The sequence below is a fragment of the Monocercomonoides exilis genome (genome assembly GCF_001643675.1).
Source record: "Monocercomonoides exilis strain PA203 chromosome Unknown scaffold50-658552, whole genome shotgun sequence".
Classification (NCBI taxonomy): domain Eukaryota; phylum Preaxostyla; order Oxymonadida; family Polymastigidae; genus Monocercomonoides; species Monocercomonoides exilis.
In genome coordinates, this window is record NW_027150595.1 from 552887 (window position 1) to 570428 (window position 17542).

The window sequence follows — 17542 nt, forward strand, 5'->3', positions numbered from 1 at the left end:
ATAAACAAAACTTTTTCAATACATTGCCATCTTTATTGAAATGTATCTCCAGTTGCATCTTAAAAATAAAGCGTATATCAATAAGTTTTCTGGACATAAGAATGAAAGCATTATTTACCATTGAACATTCACAAGCGTAATTTCATATAAATAAACAAACACGAAAGTGTTCGATTTACTAATGTTTAGGTTCTATTTAAACCAAAATTACATATTCAACTTATGCATATATTTATAAATTTATTGTGGGTTAGATCAAAGATATTTAATTAAAAATTTTTTATGATCATTATTGTTAATGATGAAAATTAACAATTAAAATATGTCTATATAATAATGCAAACACTTTTGTTTCGAAAAAATCACGTTTTCTTTATTATTTGAATATCATTTAATGAAATTCATGTTTTTATGGGTCATTTTTCAAATATCATTTTTTTCAACAAGAAAAATTTTTTTCGAAAAATCGGTCCATAAAAAGTTTTTTAAAAATTATTACCTATTTATTCATCATAATTTTAATGCCTAAAAACGCAATTTACAAAAGGAGCGCATTTAGTCCTATGCCCAGTCACGTAGAATCTGAAAAAAAATAGAATGTTCCCAAGCTTTCCATTCAGCACCGGATCCGTGTTGAATTCTGCCACATCAATGATGTCAGATGGACTTTCGGGAGAGATATTTTCAAGTGTGATTTCTCATTCCAGTTCTGAATTTTCCCAACAGATCCCGGGAGCTTCAGAAGCAAAAGAAAGCCATGGCGAGGATAGTTTGCTGCTAGAAAAAAGTTTTAAAACAATATTTCTTAGAGATCCAGATTGCAGCTTATATGATATGGACTTACCTGAAAGATATTTGGAAGATCTTATTATTGACCTGAAGGAAGATGATTTAAGTCCATTTCTGCCAAAGGCTCCTCCTACAGCTTCGAGAACAGATAATTGGATGAATGACTCATTGGATAAGGCAGGCGAGCACACTGAAGCATATCTATATCCAGCCATTAAAATTCTATTTTTCACACATGCGAAATTAAAAGAAAAAAATGACGAAAAAGGGTCAATTGCAGATGCAATTTTATAAGTTTCAAAAGCTCTGAAGGAAGCAAGATCTGTAAGAATTCAAGGAAGATTCGGCTTTAGGGCAGCTGCACAGATGCAGGAGAGCTCATCTGCCAGTCTTCTTACTCAAAGGCAATCAGAAGTTCTGGAAGAATGGAGAAAAACAGAAAAGAATCAACAATTCAAGCTGCAAACAACGAGCTGGCCTATGACAAGAAGTTCGTTAAGAGCCAGAACAATTCCAACCAGAAGATCAGTAAGCCACAGATTTTTTCAAGCAGCTCCCCGGTTGTCAAGACAACAAAACCAAATCCGACTGCGACCAAGAGCTTCAGGCTTCACGAAAAGAAAACGATCAGGGGAGCGAAAATTCCAGTAAAAGAAAGAACAGCATCCAACAGCCCGCAGAAGTCCAACAAGAGGAGATGGTTGGAGGAAGAACTTGTTTATTTCGAGAAGAATGTGAAAAAAATAGGAGGAGCACGCATTATTGGGAAAGGAGGAATCCCTGTTTGGAGGAGCAAAGCTGCGAAGGAATCACTCAAGAAAACAGGAGTATTCAACCCTTTGGAGCATCAGAGTCAAGAAGCCCAACAAGCCTTTTCAGAGATGATAAAGAAGCAACTAGAAACAAATATCATCAAGCCGATTCAGGAGAAGGATGTGAAGCATTTGAATCCAGTGTTTGTAATCAGAAAGAAAGACGGTGGCTGGAGGCAAATCGTGGATTATCGTAGACTGAACAATGCAATCAAGGCAATACATTGCAAGCAAGAAGATCTCAGAACAGTGGAGAAAATTAAACAAGAAAAGGATTACGCAGTCACGCTGGACTTGAGCCAAGCAAACTATCTTATAAAAGTCAGCGAAGAATTATCTCCATTCCTTTCGTTCGTTTCCAAAGGAATTCACTTCGCTTTCCACGGAATGCCTTTCGGTTACAAAGATGCTCCTCGAACGTTCACAAAAGTGATGAGAAAAGTTCAAAAATATATGAGGGAGGAATGGAACGCGAGAGCCATTGCATACCTGGACGATATTGTTCTTTTTCATCCAGACCCGCAGGAACTCAATATTATAGTGGAGAAAACTCTTTCGATGTTCAACAAATGGGGACTATTGGTCAATTCAGAAAAATGTCATTTAATTCCAAGTCAGCAGTTCAAATTTTTGGGCTTCCAATGGGATACCATTCAGTTTGTGGTACAGATAGAGGAATCGAAGAAAACAGAGCTGATGAAAGAGTGCAAGAAATGGAGGAGGATTGCCCAGTTCAACAGAGTTGTTTCGACAAAAAAGTTTGCCTCGTTGATAGGGAAACTGAATGTGAATGCATCGATAACAAAATGCCTCGGGAAGTGGAGCGAAAGGCTGAAAGAGAACCAACCAAGGAAATTGAATCCAGTATTTCGACCAGAAGCAATTCTGACAACAGATGCATCAGGGTTTGCCATAGGCGCAACACTGTGAGTCAACAATCAAATGCTGGACTTTTTCAAACCTCTTCCACCTCCAGTCAGAAACCAAAGTTCAAATTACAGAGAGTTATTTGCGATAAATCAAGCCATCGCGCATTTCTCAAATTCCATTCGAAATCAAGAAATAAGAAATCTGCTTATTCGATCAGACAACACAACAGCAGTTTGCAATTTGAATCGATGGGGAGCGGGTCCGAATCTCAGAACCTTTCTGAAGAAAATATGGAATCAAACCCAAGCGCTGAAAGTGGTTGTGAAAGCTCAACATATTCCTGGAGAGAGAAACGTCAGAGCATATGGCCTATCGAGATTGGCAAAAGGAGGAGATTACGAAGTCGAACAAAAAGCACTCCAAGAGATTACCAATCAGCTTCAGATGCACATCACACTCGATTCTGTCGCAACAAAAGAAAACACAAAATCAACAAGATGGTGCGGACCAGGAAGCAATCTGAGTCAAGACGGGTTACAAATTTCTTGGAGAAACGAGACAGTTCTTGCGCATCCACCAGTTCCTTTGATTCCAGCAGTGATCCGAAAAGCAGCGATGGAGAAAGCTCGAGTTCTTCTTCTTCCCGATTGGAAGGGTCAGATATGGGAACCTCTTCTGAACAACACAAATCACATCTCTTGGACATGGAGGAGAACGGAGGAGATAATAAGGGAAGGAAGATGGACAAAGCAAATGAATGCAACGCTTCTTCTTGGAAGACTGAGGATATGCGTAATCAATCCATAACCGAAAATGGAGAATCGTGGTGGAACGAGATTTTAGCATCAAGAAGCATGTCACGTGAACTGGCTGAAGAGTGCAAAAACAGTGTCGCAAGTGCCACATGGATGGGATACACTGATGGTTTCGCGCATTTCAAAGACGGATGGGATCGGTTGAAATTCAAAGACATCCCTTCAAAATTTCAGATTTGGCAAAAAAGATGCTTGGATGTGTTTGTCGCCTTGAAAAACAACGAAATGAAAGCTTCTTCATTGAAAATCGTCAGATCTGCCATTTCCTTCCTAACATCAGAATTATACGGAAAATCACTTTGGGAGAACACATTGATCTCAATTCTGTTCTGATCATTCAGGAGATCGGAATGCAGAAAGAAAAAGAACAAGAAGATATGTGGAATCCTCAACAACTCTTCACATATATTGAAACGATTGGAAAGAACGAAAATATGTCATTCGCACAGCTAACGAGAAAAACAGTTTGTTTGTGTATGTTGTTCTCTGCGTGCCGCTTTACAGAATTTGAAAGAATCAATCTTAAGGAATCAGAAATAGATAAGCAATCAATAAACCTGAATGCTTCACTAAAAACTGGACTTGATAGAAGCAACATTGTCATCCCATTCCTCAGCAAGGAAAGTTTGATATGTCCAACAACAGCCGTTAAAGATTTATGTGATCGAGTGAAAATTCACAATCCAACTGCCAAAAAACTTTTTCTGAGCTCTTCAACATATGATCCAATGAAGGCCCGAGCAATTCGAAAAGTGGCCAGCGAAATGATGAAAGATGCAAGAGTCTTTTCGAACAACAGCCCAAACACATTGAAACACGCCTCGATATCAGCCTTTGTAATGGAGGGAACACCAGTTGAACAGGTGGCAAAATTTGCAAGATTATCTCCCAGAAGCAACACAGTGATTAAACATTATTTCAAATCCAACATATCAAACAAGATGTCACAGATAATTTCATCGAATCAGGAGACAAAGGAAGCAATTCAACAGCCTTCCACGGTTCCTCCATCTGCATCGACACAAGACGAAAAAGATTCCATCATTACCATCAATCAACAATCACGTTTGCCAGAAGGCCATGAAACAGTGAAAGCAAGAGAAGAGATCTCACAACCAGACCGTATCGAAGAACCAGATGATGATAAGTCTCAATCCATCCACGAAAAGCAAGAAAATACCACGAACAATGTTAACGAGAAAAACGAAAACGAAATCATAGAAGAAAAATGCATCCAGTTTATTATTCGAACAAGATCACAGAGAAGAAAAGAAATGGTGGAAAGAGACAATTCGGAAAGAAATCCATAACGTCCAATTATTACAAACTCTCAGATCGAAGAGAAGAAAGTGAATTTCATATTATCTTTTTCAATATATTTTTGAAATTCGCAATATTAACCAACCAATTATCAAAGAAAAGAACACAAAGAAATAGAAAAATATGAAGTTCCAAATGAGGCAATACCATTTTTTTCAATAAGCTTTTCTTCTCGCCTCTCTGATTGAAGCAGTCTGCCTTTCATCATTTCTTCCCAACCATTTATTTTTTATTAGCAAAAGTCAAAAGAACTTCTGTGCAACACTAAAAGTGAAAGAAAAAAAGAGATAGAATAGAAAGGAAAAAATTAGAAATTATCATTGCAAAAAATGTTGCATTTATTTTTATTTTTGATGATCTCTTTCTTTCTTTCTTTTTCTTTTGTTAATTTTTCAAAAAAAAAACATTGCAAATGCAACAATAAATTGGATAACACACCTTAATTAAATCAAACATTTCTATCGCTATCTGTTCTGTCTTTTTGATTCGTTTCCTCTTCTTCCATGTGGCTTCAAGGTTTGCCTCGAAATCCACACAGAAATAGGTGAATCAACAATAACCATCAAAACAACCCAAAATGATGACTTTCAACAAAATGCAACAAGCATCTTTACCGATAAATACACGTCAAGTGGTAATCACCATCAAACGATAAATGTGTTGAAATGAATTCAAAATCCCGCATGTGCTTGGTTCCGCATATTGCATTAATCTTTCTTCGCCATCTCCACTTTGTTCATCTTCACTCATCCTCTAAGCCTTTTGGAATAAAATCTCTTTCAATGCTCAATAAACGATGCTGTCCATTGTTGCCTTGATAAATTCTCTCATGCGTTCAATTATCATGCGCCCAATCACCAAAAAACTGCGAATTGCTGAAAGCTTGATTCCCTCCATCAATCTTCCTTCAGCCTGGATGGCCCACTCAAGTCACGAACAAATAACAAAATTATCCTGATATCTCAAAACTTTTCTCAACACATTAAATTTGAAATATGCACTGAAACCAGCAAACACTCTGAAATAACAGAAAAAATCATTTCTGACAAGGAAAGCTTCCAGAAAACTCTAAATGTGAGGGAAATAAGTGTAATATTTATGTTTGAATTTTAATCTGCAACAATGTTTAAATGCACAGTTTAATGTGCAAATTGTTGCTTTTTTGTCTCTTCTTCGAAAAGTTCTTTTCAAAGTCCTTTCGCTTCTTCTTCATACTGCTCAGAATGTTAAAATAGATATTTTATTTTAATACTCAATTCCAGACATGTGGGATACTTTCCGACATGTTCAACTATTCATCGATGTTCAATCCATTTCAATGAAATGAATTATTGTTGGTTCGATCAGACAGAAAATAAACTCTTTCGTATTTGGCTAAATACGACCAATATTTCAGCTTCTTTGCGATTTCTTTTTTGACGCAGATTTTTATTAAACAAAGGAATTGAGTTTGACAATTATATTTTAATTTTGCCAATTATCAACAATGTTTGTTTTTCTGTTTGTTTTTCTGTTTTTCATTTGAAATTTTGCGGTAAATTGATCTTTGCTAATAATAGACAGAATGAAAATGTGTGATGAAGACAAATCCAATGATGATATCCAGGAGCCGACTCTTGAAGATAAATTTTCAAGTTTGCTCATTTTGCTATTTTTTGAGTGTTCAGCACTTTTTATCTAAATAAATTTATTGAAGAATTGTTTTGTGAACTGGAGCATTGCAATGAAGATGAGCAGAGAAAGATAATTGAAGAAATGAACGGACTTGTGAAGGAAGTGAATGAAGAAGAACATAAATCTATTTTCACAACAAGAATGTTCGACAAAATATACAAAATGATTGAAGAAAAGAAAATGACAATGGAGAATGCAATTTTGCTGCTGAAGCATGTTGGGCATTGCAAGGTGCTGAAAAATGTGTGGAATCCATGCTTTGATTCGTCTTCGCTGAACAAAAGATTTGAAAAGATGATTTTTGAAGAAGAGAAGAAAGAAGAAAAGAATGAAAAGCTTCTTGTTGATCTGTGCGAATGCTATCTTTTGCTTGGCAACCAGTTCAATTCGGAGTTGATATTAATATGTGTGCCTTGCCTTTTGAAAGCTGCTTTAAACAAGGAGGAAAATGAAAAAGCGCAAAAAGATGTGGAAATTGCTTTGCTGGCTTTGAACAATGTTGGATATTGCGTATGAGCACTTCTTTTTGATATTTTTTATGTTTTTTCCCTTTGTTTCTGACTAGGAAATTGAACAAGAATTATATTTGAATGAGACCAAAGAAATAATTGAATATCATCAGGAGCATCGGAATCTGACACAACTTGCACATCATTCTGCATGGGACTTTTTGCTTTTCCGATTTTTGGATGACTATAGCTTAGAGGGAGAGATTGTGAATGAGCTGCATTTTGGAAGAGAAGCAGCAAGAGAATTGGAAGAATTATTGAAGTATGTTGATTGGAACAGAAAAAAAGGAGAGGAAAGAGGAATGTTAGCGAAAGAAGAACTAATGTTGGTGAGATCGGTCGAAGCATTGGGTTCTTATTTCCTCAGATGCAAATTGTGGAATGAAGAAAATGCAGGGCTAATCAATAGCATTGTTCAGGTATATCGAGCAGCGAAGGAAAATGACATCGTTATTAGCGATCTATGCCTTTATTCCTTGAGAAATGCAGCAGAAAATCCAGTTGTGAAAGTCAAAGACTTGTTGAAAGGAGGAGCAGTTTATGCTATTTTGGAGGAGATGCATCAGCCAACGTTGGATGACGAAACACTATTTGATTGCTTGATTATTTTTATGAACGTTTCAATGAAATTGAAAGAAAAGACGGAAAATAAAATGGAAGAAGTTAAAAGAAAATCAACAAAAATGGAGACATTCGAAAAGATGGAAGAAGAAGGATATGAGGATACCATCACCACCTTTCATAAAATATTTGGATTTCTCTATAACAAATATTATGGTGATTTATCGTTGAAAATTTCAGATTATTTTGTGAATGTTTGAGGAAATTCATTGAATTTTGTATCACATTTTTTCTTTCTTTTTTCTTTCTTCATTTCATTTCATTTCATTTCATTTCATTTGTTTTCTTTTCTTTTCTTTTCTTTTCTTTTCTTTTCTTTTCTTTTCTTTTCTTTTCTTTTCTTTTCTTTTCTTTTCTTTTCTTTTCTTTTCTTTTCTTTTCTTTTCTTTTCTTTTCTTTTCTTTTCTTTTCTTTTCTTTTCTTTTCTTTTCTTTTCTTTTCTTTTCTTTTCTTTTCTTTTCTTTTCTTTTCTTTTCTTTCTTTTCTTTCTTTCTTTCTTTTCTTTCTTTCTTTCTTTTCTTTCTTTCTTTCTTTCTTTCTTTCTTTCTTTCTTTCTTTCTTTCTTCTTTATTTATAATAATGTTATATTGATCATGATATGAAAGCTGATTTAATTTGGAATAAATAGTGATTTTTATTATAAATTAATTATTCTCCATTAATCAAAATGAAATAATTAAATACATTCTTCTTTCAATCATATTTATTATAATAATTTGGGTAAAATAAAGCGAGATATTGTACAATGAAACAACAAAAAATACTTTTTAATGAATAATTTCCATAATCATATGTTTTATTCTTTTTCTGATTTTCAAATATCTTATTTATTTTCACGTTCATTATAAAACAGTTCATTTCATTAAGATATAGAGTGTTCTTATCTTAATTGTTCATGTTTAAAACCCAATTCATAAAATTTCATGATAAACTTATCTTCAGATCATATCATTATTGAATATTTTTCGATTTGCTAACTGAAACAAATACATAATGTAACTTCAAATTTCTTGTAAACAGATATATTTCATAATTATAAAACTGATGCAGGAATGGCACTGCTTTCAACTTATTAAGAAAACAGTTTCCTCATTCCGCATTAGACTCTTTGCAAATCCAAGCGTTTGATTTATGGCAGGATTAGTCCAATAATTTCAGAACATTCCTGTGGCATCTGCATTCGTATTTTGATTCAAAAATGAAAAATTTATTCTTGAATATTTATATATGCAAATAAAAGCATAAATTATACAAACTCTGATCAATATTAAAAATCTTATAGAGAAAGATAATAGAAAATTTCTTAATAACGAAAATTTAAGCAAATTAAATATCAATGAATGGTACCTCATAACTCAAAATGAACAATTATAATATTCCAAAAATTGCACGTAATTATGAAAAAATCAAAACGAGCTAATATTTGGAACGCAAATACAAAATATAATTTTTCACGCAACTTTCTGTTTTTTGAAAAATTGTTGAAGATATACAACTTCAACAACTGAAGCAACAATTATAAAAATGATTGAGAGCATTGAAAACGTTTTCACTCTTTTCAAGTTTTTTTCTTAAAAAAATATTTGGAGTTCATAACAAAAATTTGAGACTTTATCAATTCATTTAAAATAGAAGCATACTAGCAGAGTGTATAACGAATTCCTCCTTTTCTCTTGTCTTTAACATTTGAACATTAATATCTTTTGTTTTCTTATCCATGAAATTGATTTTTCCTTCAAGCGTTTGAATGATAGCATCGACCTTACTCTAAAGAGAAGCAAAATTCAGTTAGAAAAAAAAAAAATAAAATCGCATTTTATTTTCTGCTTGAAAAAAATATTAGTAAGAAAATTTCAAACATCATCGAACAAATTAACTTCTGGTCCATGGATGATATTAACTTCTACAAGAACTGGTTCATTAATTTTATTTTTTGCTATGTTGCTGTGGGCAACGCACATTTCATAATCTCCATTTGACTGGGTTGTGAATGTGAAATGGCCTTTTTGAAAATTTTCATCTAAATTCAACAGATCTCCTTTCGGACTCATCAACTATTTAATTACGAAAAAAATAAAATAGAAATAGAAAAGCATAAAAATATAATGTTGCATGCTGAAATATCCATTGTTGTTCTTTGTTCCTCATAAAGAGAATATTCAATAATAACAAGTTCGTTTGCATCGAATTCGTGGCTTATGCATCTTGCAACATCAGGATCAACTTCGATCAATATAGCAGAAGCAAAACTTATCAGTAAATACACAATCATAAAAGAAAAGCTGAAAACATATAATTAAATGAAAAGAAGATTTATCCACAAAATATATTGAATACAGAAATAAAATGATTCACATTTGTGAAAATTTTCATAAATACATTAAAATTTATACTTTATGCCTCGCAAAAACTTAACACAATCTAATTAATTTTTTAGTTTGGTTTAAGATCACTTCAAGTTACACTTTTGTTGTTTTATCTTCCTAATTCTGGTTTGAACGAAATTTCTTTTTCATTTTTATATAATATTTTATTTGAAATGCAAAATACCACACGCATATCTATGCAAAATTCACTGAATATCAACTATTCATTTTTCTATTTATAGAGGATTCAAAATGCATTATAAACGATCGTTTTTAGATTTTAAATATCTTTTTCGCTTTGCAATATCAATTGTGCTGATCCAAAGTGTTCAAATGATTGATGGTTTGCATTGTTGATAGTTTTGTTCGGCTTTTATATTTATGTTGATGAATGATCTTTGCCTTATTTTCTGATTAAGTATGCACTGACGATGATGTGAGATTAGCGTACAGTAAATGCGTTGACGGGTTCAGAGATTTTGTTTATTATTACGATTCTAAATGTGACTCGACTGGACTTGAAGTTCCAAGACCTCATTTTCAAGTTTCTTGCGAAAAGACTCTTCAACCTGGGGAGTTCTGGAACATAAGTTCGGGACAAGTGGAGGCCTGCCCTGACGGCACGGAGCCCGATTCCGGTGTTCTGAGGTATACCGACTGGACGACGCTTCCGCTGGAATTTGTGCTGGAGGCAGACGGGGACAATGCAGTTAACTGGAGAGCGGGAGGGTACTACCTGGGATCGGGGCTGTCAAAAGAGTATACAACGTCGAGGCTTTCATTTCCCGTGAGCATTGTCGAGGCGAAAGGCAAGCTGCGTTTCTCGTACGAGAACCACCATACGGTGTATCAGACGACGGTGTTTAGTGTGCTTGTGGACAACCTCACAGTCATCAGGGAAGTGGAAGTGACTGAAGAATGGAAGGAGATATCGCTTGATTTGACGTATGGGGAGCATTATGTGACGTTCGAGTTCTACGCTTCCTTTTTAGAGACGGAGCTGGCAGAGGATTGTGTGCAGATAAGGTGGATGGCGGTGGAAGGAATCGATGTTATCCCCACAAAATGCAAAAAATGCGGAGTGGGCACGGCTGGAAAAGGGGGCCAGTGCAAAAGGTGTACAAGGAATACGAAAGCAGGGGAAAAAGGGCTGGTTGAGTGTGAAGGATGTGATTTAGCACTGGAATGGAGTGAGGAAGGGAGCAGTGAATGCTTATTGAAGAAGCCATGTGGACAGGGGGATATTTTGGTGAGCTATGGGGAGTGTGTATTGGATGGGTTTACAAAGCGTAAAGTGCATTATGAGTACAGCAAAGAAGGGCACTGCAGAGAAGAAGGGGCAGAAGCTCCGTTGCCGGCTGATGGAGAAGAAGCATGCCCTCCTTGCAGTGGAGGAATGTATCGTTCGACAATCACAGGGAAATGCGAAGCTTGTGAAGACGGGACGTATCGAGAGAAGGGGGAGAAAGAAAATGAATGCAAAATATGTGGGAAAGGGAAGTATGCGAGGAAAGGGACGTTTTTTGATTCATTTGAGGAGTTTGGGGAATATTTTAGGACGAAATGTGTGTATGATGGGAGTGACGGAGGGATGGAGGGAGAAGAAGGAGGAGAAAGAGAAAGAGAAAGAGAAGGAAGAGAAAATAAAGAAGAAGAAGAAGGAAGAAGAGAGAGAGAAAGAAGAGAAGGAGAAAGAAAAGGAAGAATAAATCGTGATATAAGGATGATGATGAACAAGAAGCTAAGAGGGAGGAATAGCCAGAAATATGGCAATTTCTTCAATAGAGACAATAAATTCCATAATAATAATATTTCTTCTTCTTCTTCTTCTTCTTCAATTTCTTATTCTTATTCTTCTTCTTCCTCTTCCTCTTCTTCTTCCTCTTCCTCTTCTAAAGGCTGGGAAATCGTCAACAACCAGCTTTCTTCAGTCAAAACTCATTCTTCTTCTTCTCCTGTTTCTCTCTTTCTTTCCCTCAAAATCCCCGGAGTAAATGTCGGATCCTATGTGAACTTCACTTTTATTCCGCATTTCGGCCGAAATTCGTATTTGAAATATTTTCCGTCGACAGACACTGCAAAAGTGGTGAAAGATCGAAGTTTGAATGGGAAAGAAGTCGAAATACAGGCTTATTTGTACCCGGGGGATGAAGAATTTACGTGGGTGTATGTGAGGAGAGGGGGAGTAGGAGGAGAAAAAGGAGGAAATAGAGGGAAAGAAGGAGAAGAAAGAGAAAGAAGAATAGAAAATAAAGAAAATAATAAAGAAAATAATGAAGAAACTGAAGAAGAAGAAGAAGAAGACTACGTCACCATCACCTCCATCTCTGTCATCGGCACCTCAGACCCACTGAACGGGGCATCTTCCTGTGAAAACTGCCCTGCCGGCTTCACTTCCCAGGGAAACACCTCTGTTTGTACTCCATGCCCCAGGGGCAGTTTTGCGCGCGAATTAGGTTCGGAGAAATGTGAGGTGTGTCCGGAGAAATTTTTTGCGGATGAGGAAGGGACGAAAGAGTGTATGGAGTGTGGAGAAGGGACAATTTCAGACGAGAAGAGGGAAAAATGTGAGGTTGTGAAGTGCGGGGTGAATATGGGTGATAAATGGATGATTGATTTAGGGGTGGTGAGGAGGGAGAAGGAGAAGGAGGAGGAGAAAGAAGAAGAAGAGAAGGAAGAAGAAGAGAAAGAGAAAGAAGAAGGGGAAGGAAAGGAAAAGATTAAAGAAGAAAAAGAAGAAAAAGAAAAAGAAAGAAGAAGAAATGAAAAAAGAGGAAAGAAATCAGGCGATGCGTTGATGGAGATAAGGAAAAGAGTGCAAAAGAGAAGAAATGTGATATATTCATTGAAAAAGTTAATATTTGGAAATAAAGAAGAAGAAGAAAGAGAAAGAAAAGGAGGAAGAGAAAGAGAAAGAGAAGAAAGAGAAAGAGAAGGAGGAAGAAGAAATCTATATGAATTTAACAATAAATTTAAATTTAACAATAATTTCTTCAATAATAATAATAATCCTTCTTCTTCTTCTTCTTCTTCTTCTTCCTCCTCTTCTTCCTCCTCCTCTTCTTCCTCCTCCTCTTCCTCTTCCTCTTCTTCTTCTTCTTCTTCTTCTTCTTCTTCTTCTTCCCCTTCCTCTTCTTCTTCCTTCTTCTTTTCCAATGATAACAATAATAATAATACTCGATCCATGTATGGTCCCTTGTATGCCCTGGGCTTCAGTGAGAAGTTCTTCATCAACATTTGCTCAAGAGATTTCTCTGAAGAAGAGTGCAAAATTGAAAGAGAAGAACCGTATTACCCCCCTGTTGGTTATGAGCATGGGAATTATGATGAAATTTCTTCTTCTCTTTCTTCTTCTTCTCTTTCTTCTTCAATTAAATCATCAAAATCTTCATCTTCTTCTTCATCTTCTTCTTCTTCATTAAAATCTTCTTCTTCCTCTTCTTCTTCATTAAAATCTTCTTCCTTTTCTTCTTCTTCTTCTTCCTCACAATACATTCCCACATATGGGTGCATGGTCACTTCAGACAACAGGTCATACAGCATTGGCTATCAGACATCGTTCACCCTGTGGACAGGAAATGAGCATATGAATAATTATAATAATAGAAATCGTTATTCTTCTTCTTCTTCTTCTTTCTCCCTTTCCTCCTCCTCCTCCTCCTCCTCCTCTTCTTCTTCTTCTTCTTCTTCTTCTTCTTCTTCTTCTTCTTCTTCTTCCTCTTCTTTCTCTCCTTCTCTTCCACATGGAGTGTTAGTAACTTTATTTGCTGGTGATGAATGTTATCCTTCTTCTTCTTCTTCCCTTTCCCTTTCTCCTTCTTCTCATTCAATTTCTTCTTATTCCCTTTCTTCTTCACTTTATCCTTCCCCTTCCCCATCTCCTTCTTCTTCTTCTCCTTCTTCTCCTTCTTCTTCTCACCGCACCAAAACCGTCCTCAACATCACCTGCAATCCACATTCCTTTGACCCATATCCATCTCCTCTGGGCAACAAAAGGGGAATTTCTTCACTTTTCCACCCAAACGAGTGCGAATTCTTCTTCGAATGGGAACATTATTCCGCTTGTCGCTTGTGTCTGGACGAAGACTACGAAATTGTTAAGGGCAAATGCGAAAGAGGGAAGAGAAAAGTGACAACTGTACTGAAGAAAGATTCGCTGTGCAGGGAATTGAATGAGAAAGAAAGGAAAGAATATTCGGAGAAAAAAATTTCTCCGGTGCGGTTTTCCTATTTAAGCTCCGGAGAAATAGAGGAGGAGGAATGCGTGGTGGAGCAGACGAGTTTGGGGCCGTGGGCGGTCGGGGGAATTATCGGCGGCGGGGCTGCGGTAGGAATTATTGCGGTTGCTTTGATTATTCTTTTGATCATGAAAAATCGGAAATTGAAATTCCAGCTATTCCAGAGGGAGAATGTGGACTTGGACAATTTGGCGAGTTTGGAAGAGAAAGAAGGGGAGAAAGGAAAGAAGAAAGGGAAAAAAATGGGAAGGAAGATGGATTCTGAAGGGTTGCCTGAACAGGCAGCTCAAAACACGCAAAGCAGGCCAAATGAACAAGAAATGTACGATATCCATAGAGAAAGCGAGGGAAGAGAAGGACAAATAAATGGGCAAAGCATGAATCATTCATTTTCCGGTATGCAGGGATTCAGCAGTGCACAAGCTGTGGGAGATGAAATGTATGCTGAAGTCGAAGAAGACTTTGGAAGCAGCCAACCATCTTATGTAAGCAACTATGATGAGGGATCAATAGATCTGTCAATGTGATTATGGTTTTGATCCTCTTTATTTATTTATGTCAATTTGGGTTGGTTCTTTGTTCAAACCTTTTTTTTTAAAAAAAAAATATTCTTTTTTCTCACTACACCAAAGTATTTTGAATAGTTTATACATCAGGATCTTAACACCAAATCCAAAAAATTTCATGTCAGAACTGTTTTATAAAAGGTTCATTTGATCAAATTAGATCGTATCAAAATTGAAAGATGGTCAACATACTCTCTGCGTTCATTCAATCAAAATTATTTTCAAATTTGTGCTACGCATTAGTGTTGATATATGCACTTCCTTTCGTTCTGACATATTTTTATCCAACAAAGGTTCAGAAAGCAGTCCAAACTAAAGTTCCTGGTCATGGTGATCAAGTGAAAAAAAACCAAACTCCACGTGCAATTAAATACAGCAAATCATATGTTGTCTTTATGAATGTGCTTCTTTATGTTGGAATTGTCGGACATATTGTTCTCGCCACAATTTGTTTTCTTTTCCATCCAAAGAATTATGTATTTCATGTTCCTTTGCCTGATTTTGTCAGGGCCCTTGCAGAAATCATCAACGTTCTTTTTGCCATTGTATACGTTTGGAGTCTGATTTTGCTCAATGGAAAATATCGCATTTTTGAAGGACATGGAATTCCTTATCGTCTTGTTAAAAAGGGGCCATACAGCGAAACACGTCATCCTGTTTGCTTCTCACGAAGTGCAATGCTCGTAGCTTCTTCAGTTGCTCTTGAATGCCCAATAATGCTTTTGCCTTCTCTCATGGGAGTTTATGCTTCAATTCGTCTTTCAATTGAAGAGGAAAAGCAACTTCATCAAGGACTGACAAGAGAGCACATCGGCTACTGCCAAAAAGTTCGTCGATTTTTGCCAAAGAACTGGAAAAAATATCTAATTTAAATCTTAATGAATTTCATCCATCTTTGATTTCTCCTTACCAATCGAAAATAACACTTATTGCATTCATTATTTCCCCTACTTTCTTATAGACTTAATTTTCCCGAGTTTTTGCGTGCTCTGAAATATTTTGCGTTGCGAAGGTTTCTCATATTATTCCATTTTTTAACTATTATGAATCACAACACTATTTCAATTTTAAAAAAATATTAAAAATTTATGAGGAGTTAAAACATTTTGTTATGTTTTTAAGATAAGATGCTTTTCAATAATTTCTTAGAAAATAATATTCAATTCAATAAAAACTTCTAAAAAAAGAGTCATTTTTAATCATGTTTATAAAAAAAGAATGGCAAGCAAAAACTTAAAAAAGATATTCAAATAATGATCAATTAATTATTACCTATAAATATCTATAAAGATAATATCGAACCTTGACAAGGTGGCCGAGTGGTTAAGGCGTTAGCCTGCTAAGTTAATTCCCTTTGGGAGCATGGGTTCAAATCCCATCCTTGTCGAATTTTTTTTCTTTATCAAAAAAATTGATTATCTTATTTTTCAATCCATTTAACGAAACATTAAATACTCGTCAATGTTAGGATATTCAATCAAATACAATTCGGTAATTTTCAGAAAACAGAGTGGAAAGTTGTTCGATAACAAACTGGTGTGGAACTGGTTGGTTTTTTTGCTATCAGAACCTTATCTTCAAACAGTCAATTCCTGTTTTCAAACTGCAAGCGCATTACAAATTCTGGTGGTGATTCTACTGATGCTCTAACATTTCATTGGCCCCCGAATAATAAGCCCGACATGTTTTCAATCATTGAGTGTTTGTCAGTTTATAAGCAATAAATTGAACTCTTCTTCAACATATGGAGGTGCTGCCATTTTTTTCTATTCAACTTATTCTTGGATGAGTGGAATGAAATTCATCACATTTTGTTTTTTCGATGGAAATACTGCAATTAATGGCAGGGGGAACGATGTGTTATTTTACGGAAGTGATATTGCCCATTCTCCATTCGAGAATTGTGGCTCAACAACCCCAACACAAAGAGTGTGGAATAACAACACAGCTGAAAACGCTGAATACAACAGTTGGCTTCCAATCATCGACCAGAACAAAATAGTCTCAAATGGTGATAGTGATGTCGATGCCTGTGGCAAAACGCAGCAAAACCCATGCGAAACAGTGGAGTATGCCCTCGGATGCGTCACTCCCTTCAGCAATGTCTCCCTCTCTCTTCTCGTCTCCACTTTCACTCCAACAAAGACTCTCACATTCAATGCGGTTGAAACAAAAATAACTTGAAATAATAAACATTTTCTTATATCCTTTTGATTTCTTCAACTATTATTTTTTATTTTCATCATTTTCCATTTCATAGAAAAATCCTTGGGCTTTCATTTTCTTTTCATAAGAAGTTTATTTTTTTCAAAAATCCTAGACATCAACGAGGCAAAAATATTTCTTTGTCATAACCTCATCTAATTTTTCTTCTTCATCAAATGCAAATTCTGCTTGTTGATTATTGGAATTATCTATTTCTTCTCTTCAAATAGCATTTCATCGATCATATCTGGCAATTTTCTTCTGATAATATTTTCCTCAACTTTTCCATTTCAACTAACTTGTATCCGATTCACTCGATTTCCTTGTATAATTTCTCTTCAAATATGCCTTTTCCTCAAAATCGCTTTTCCTCTTAATTTCATTTTCAACAAATCGCTGCAGTTTCGAAGCTGTGCATCCTGCCAAAGGACATTTTTGGTATCTATCCATTCCAAACAATAATTGTTACAGCTCCCCTTCCTTTTTACTTCAAATGTTTCAGCTTCCAAACGAAAAAAATCAGAACAATCCTCCTTCTTTTTTATTTTGCACTGCTAATAGCCTATTCTCCGCTTATTGTTTCTTTTATTTCGTTGTCTCATAATTTCTGCTGATATTCATTATTTGAATAAATATTTCTTTCGTCTTTCTGAGTAGGAATGAAAGGCGAGACTAAGAGCTGAATTCGATGAGAATTTGAATGAAATGGAAATAACAATATATTTTATTCACTTATTGAAGATGGCTTCAAAGAAGA

At 35.6% G+C, this 17542-nt stretch overlaps 6 protein-coding genes across 6 annotated transcripts; 5 read left to right on the forward strand and 1 right to left on the reverse strand.

Moving 5' to 3' along the window:
* Positions 1–1214: 1214 nt before the first annotated feature.
* MONOS_9771 (putative Reverse transcriptase (RNA-dependent DNA polymerase)) lies at positions 1215–2531 on the forward strand (the record flags this gene model as incomplete). Its single annotated transcript, XM_067880301.1, has 1 exon — positions 1215–2531. One exon carries the CDS (start codon positions 1215–1217, stop codon positions 2529–2531), a length of 1317 nt encoding a protein of 438 aa, XP_067720987.1.
* Positions 2532–2719: 188 nt separating this feature from the next.
* MONOS_9770 (uncharacterized protein) lies at positions 2720–5049 on the forward strand (the record flags this gene model as incomplete). Its single annotated transcript, XM_067880300.1, has 2 exons — positions 2720–3395; positions 3461–5049. 2 exons carry the CDS (start codon positions 2720–2722, stop codon positions 4594–4596), a joined length of 1812 nt encoding a protein of 603 aa, XP_067720988.1. The 3' UTR covers positions 4597–5049.
* An 887-nt stretch (positions 5050–5936) lies between these two features.
* Positions 5937–7610, forward strand: MONOS_9769 (uncharacterized protein; the record flags this gene model as incomplete). Its single annotated transcript, XM_067880298.1, has 4 exons — positions 5937–6054; positions 6170–6240; positions 6303–6790; positions 6846–7610. Exons 2-4 carry the CDS (start codon positions 6171–6173, stop codon positions 7608–7610), a joined length of 1323 nt encoding a protein of 440 aa, XP_067720989.1. The 5' UTR covers positions 5937–6054; position 6170.
* A 1046-nt stretch (positions 7611–8656) lies between these two features.
* MONOS_9768 (putative emp24/gp25L/p24 family/GOLD) lies at positions 8657–9820 on the reverse strand. The gene is made up of 4 exons (XM_067880297.1): positions 9804–9820; positions 9527–9692; positions 9270–9464; positions 8657–9177 (listed from the first exon to the last, which is right to left on the reverse strand). Exons 2-4 carry the CDS (start codon positions 9680–9682, stop codon positions 9034–9036), a joined length of 495 nt encoding a protein of 164 aa, XP_067720990.1. The 5' UTR covers positions 9683–9692; positions 9804–9820; the 3' UTR covers positions 8657–9033.
* Positions 9821–9856: 36 nt separating this feature from the next.
* MONOS_9767 (uncharacterized protein) lies at positions 9857–14705 on the forward strand. Its single transcript, XM_067880296.1, has 3 exons — positions 9857–9902; positions 10019–10119; positions 10196–14705. Exons 2-3 carry the CDS (start codon positions 10029–10031, stop codon positions 14539–14541), a joined length of 4437 nt encoding a protein of 1478 aa, XP_067720991.1. The 5' UTR covers positions 9857–9902; positions 10019–10028; the 3' UTR covers positions 14542–14705.
* A 20-nt stretch (positions 14706–14725) lies between these two features.
* MONOS_9766 (uncharacterized protein) lies at positions 14726–15701 on the forward strand. Its single transcript, XM_067880295.1, has one exon. The coding sequence runs from the start codon at positions 14760–14762 to the stop codon at positions 15450–15452; it is 693 nt and encodes a 230-aa protein (XP_067720992.1). The 5' UTR covers positions 14726–14759; the 3' UTR covers positions 15453–15701.
* Positions 15702–17542: the final 1841 nt, after the last annotated feature.